General features: G+C 58.2%; 1 protein-coding gene across 4 annotated transcripts in view; it reads right to left on the bottom strand.

Annotated features, from left to right (window-relative positions):
• LOC105543238 (glycodelin-like) overlaps positions 1-1801 on the bottom strand; it is a 7184-nt gene extending 5383 nt beyond the window's left edge. For 3 of the 4 annotated variants that reach the window (XM_011985058.1, XM_011985057.1, XM_011985055.1), the window contains exons 1-3: positions 1666-1801; positions 1145-1284; positions 685-758 (exon numbers count right to left, since the gene is read on the bottom strand). In XM_011985058.1, coding sequence (XP_011840448.1) covers positions 685-758; positions 1145-1284; positions 1666-1761 — 310 coding nt within the window. In that variant the 5' untranslated portion in view covers positions 1762-1801. The remainder of the gene's footprint in view (positions 1-684; positions 759-1144; positions 1285-1665) is intronic. The other variant, XM_011985059.1, reaches the window with a different exon arrangement.
• Positions 1802-3024: the final 1223 nt, after the last annotated feature.

Raw genomic sequence — 3024 nt, 5'->3', positions numbered from 1 at the left:
ACCTGCCCGCCTACCCACCTGCCTACCTGCCCACCTTCTCACCTGCCCACCTTTTCACCTGCCCACCTTCTCACCTGCCCGCCTACCCACCTGCCCACCTGCCCACCTGTCCACCTGCCCACCTTCTCACCTGCCCGCCTATCCACCTGCCCACCTTCTCACCTGCCCACCTACCCACCTGCCCACCTGCCCACCTTCTCACCTGCCCAGCTGCCTACCTGCCCACCTGCCCACCTGCCCACCTTCTCACATGCCCGCCTACCCACCTGCTCACCTGCCCACCTTCTCACCTGCCCACCTTCTCACCTGCCCACCTACCCACCTGCCCACCTTCTCACCTGCCCAGCTATACACCTGCCCATCTGCTTGCCTGCAGCCTCCCTGGCCTGTTGTGAGGCCGGAGTGAACAGTACACACAAAGCGGCTGTCGCCCGTGCCTGGGCACAGTGCAGACCCACGTCCAGCCACTGTCATGCCAAGAATTAGTGCATCCCCCGCCCTCCAGGTAAAATATGCCTTTGGGGTCAGTATCGGGCTGACTGGAGCAAACACTCTGACTCCCTGAAGCAGAGAGAGTTGGCACAGGCCAGGCCCCACTCCCTTCTCCCCCAGCAGAGCTGCCTCTGGGAGAGCGTGGCCAGCCTGCCAGCACGGAGCCAGCGCTTGGGGCCTGGGGATGCTCACAGTTGATCTTGAACTTCTTCGGATTCTCAGTCTTCTCTCCAAGGACCTTCTTCTCAACACAGCTGTTGTTTTCCCTGGAAGGTGGTGACAATAGAATGAGTGGCCACTTGAATTGGAGTTGCCCTCACTGTCACCCCTAAAATCAGGTCACCACAGGAACTTCCCCGGGTCCCAGGAGCACCGCAGCCCACGGCCGCCCGACCTTCTCCTCAGTCTGACCTGGGGCTGCACTGTGTGGTTGGCTGTTGGCCCAGAGCCTGGGGCAGGGGCTCCAAGGGGACAGGGAACATCTGGAGCCCGGGTTTTCCACCCCACCCTCATGCAGGGGCCACAGTGAAGCCCCTGGCGTCAGAAAATGCCTGGGGCTGAGTCCAGCTCCGCTCACCCCACCCAGTCCTGGACCCCTGCGGGGGGAGACTGAGCCCCCGCCAAGCCCCAGTCCCAATGACTAGGAACCCACCATCTGTGCAGAACGATCTCCAGGTGGTCCACGGGGGTGGGCCACAGCGAGGTGACGTGGACCCTCAGAGCAGACTTCACCATCACCATGAGGGAGATGTTGTTGGTCGCCATGGCCATGGAGTGCCAAGTCCCTGCCAACTGAGGGGGCCTTGGGCTGCACGGGGTTCCCCCCAACCATGGCTCTCATGGCAACCGGTGCAGGCGGGGTGGAGTCTAACTGGGATGGGTACAGTGAGCACTGGATGGTGGTCTGTTGTCTACCAGACACTGGGCTATGGAAATTCACCAGTGTGTGTTAACTCAGGAGTGTTCCAAAGCCCAAATAATGAGTCACCTAGGATGCTGGGAAGCCAGAGAGGCCACCCTAAAGATGGAGAGCAGAGCTGAGGGGTTTCTGATGTCATGGCATCCATTCTGAGCCTCCTGTAGGTTTCTGAGATTCTGGGCTTCCCGCCTGCCCGCAGCTCCCACCCACCCCATGCTTCGCACGGTAAAGCGCCCGCTCCCCCAGCCTCAAACCTTTGGGAGCTCCAGGTTCTGCTTGGTCTGGGGCATGTCCGTGGCCTGGACACTACAGACCAGGGCCATGCCCAGGGTGAGCAGGAGGCATGGCATGGCTGCAGCTTTGAGTGGCTCTGAGCTCTTGAGCGAGAGGGATGCTGAGGCAGTGTGGGCTTGGGGGGCCTTATGTAGGAGGAGGGCAGATAAAAGCCCTGCCCACAGCCTTGCCATGTGATTCCTCGAACCCGTGACTCATCCTCAGCCCGTGGGGCAGCTTCCTCCACTGGGACAATGGGAGGCTCTTCCCTACGTCCACCCGGGAACCTCCTCTGTGTCCGGGCTGGGCAGTTCCTGGCAGGGCCTCAGGTGGGAGGGGCCTGGGTCGGGTCCAGGCTGGCAGCCAGTGATGGGAGCACCTTCTGGGACGGGGCTATGTCGGGTCAGAGGCCAGCACTGAGGACAGCTGTGCCCAGGGCAGGAGTATGGCCTGTGGGGCAGGCAGAGGGCCTGAGAGCCCCATGGCCGCCCCAGGATGCCACAGACGTCATGCCAGTGGGTGGCTGTCTGCACGATCATAATCCTGACCTGTACCTTCCACTTAGCCATCCCCAGGCGTGCACACCTGTGCCCCTCAAACAGCCAGCCTCTGGACAGGTGCATACTGCGTGCTAGCACTGTTTCTCTCTGACTCACAGGCAAGACGGGGTGGAAACGGGAGGCCGTGGACTTTCAGACTTTGTCCCACAGTCTATATTGGAAGCACTTTTTCCCACAGGGAAGCATCACTTTATAACTTACAATCGAGCCTGTATCTCACTCCTGGAGAGCACCTGAGTCCTGAGGCAAGACACGGGTGTCCACTCCCTCTCTCCCATCCGTCAGAGCAGGTCATCCCAGCCAGGGCAGCTAGGCAAGAAATGGTAACTAAAGGCATGCAGATTGGGAAGGGGGAGGTATACCTGTCCCTATTCGCATAGGACATCGTTGCCCGGATACAAAATTGCAAGAACTCTACAAAACCCCTCCTAGAACCGAGCGAGGTCAGCAAGGTCAATCGCACAAAAATCCATCGTGTTCCCACAGTGTCAAGGAGTACAAAACTGGAAATTCAGGATTTGTAATCACACATATAGCATGGAGGCACAAATCTCAGCAAAGATGGACAGGACTTAAACTCTGAACCCAATGAAGGAAATCAAAGACCTAAGGAAATGGACAGGCACGATGTGTTCATGGGCTGGAAGGTTCAACACAGCAAAGATGTTAGCTCTCCCCAACTCAACCAAGAGATTTAATGCAATTCCTATGAAATTATCAGGAAGATATTTTGTAGACAGATAGCTATTTTGTAGATAAATATAGATATATGTGTGTCTC

This window comes from Mandrillus leucophaeus, unplaced genomic scaffold, assembly GCF_000951045.1.
Source record: "Mandrillus leucophaeus isolate KB7577 unplaced genomic scaffold, Mleu.le_1.0 Scaffold28, whole genome shotgun sequence".
Taxonomy (NCBI): domain Eukaryota; kingdom Metazoa; phylum Chordata; class Mammalia; order Primates; family Cercopithecidae; genus Mandrillus; species Mandrillus leucophaeus.
This window is presented reverse-complemented; position numbering and strand designations above follow the sequence as displayed.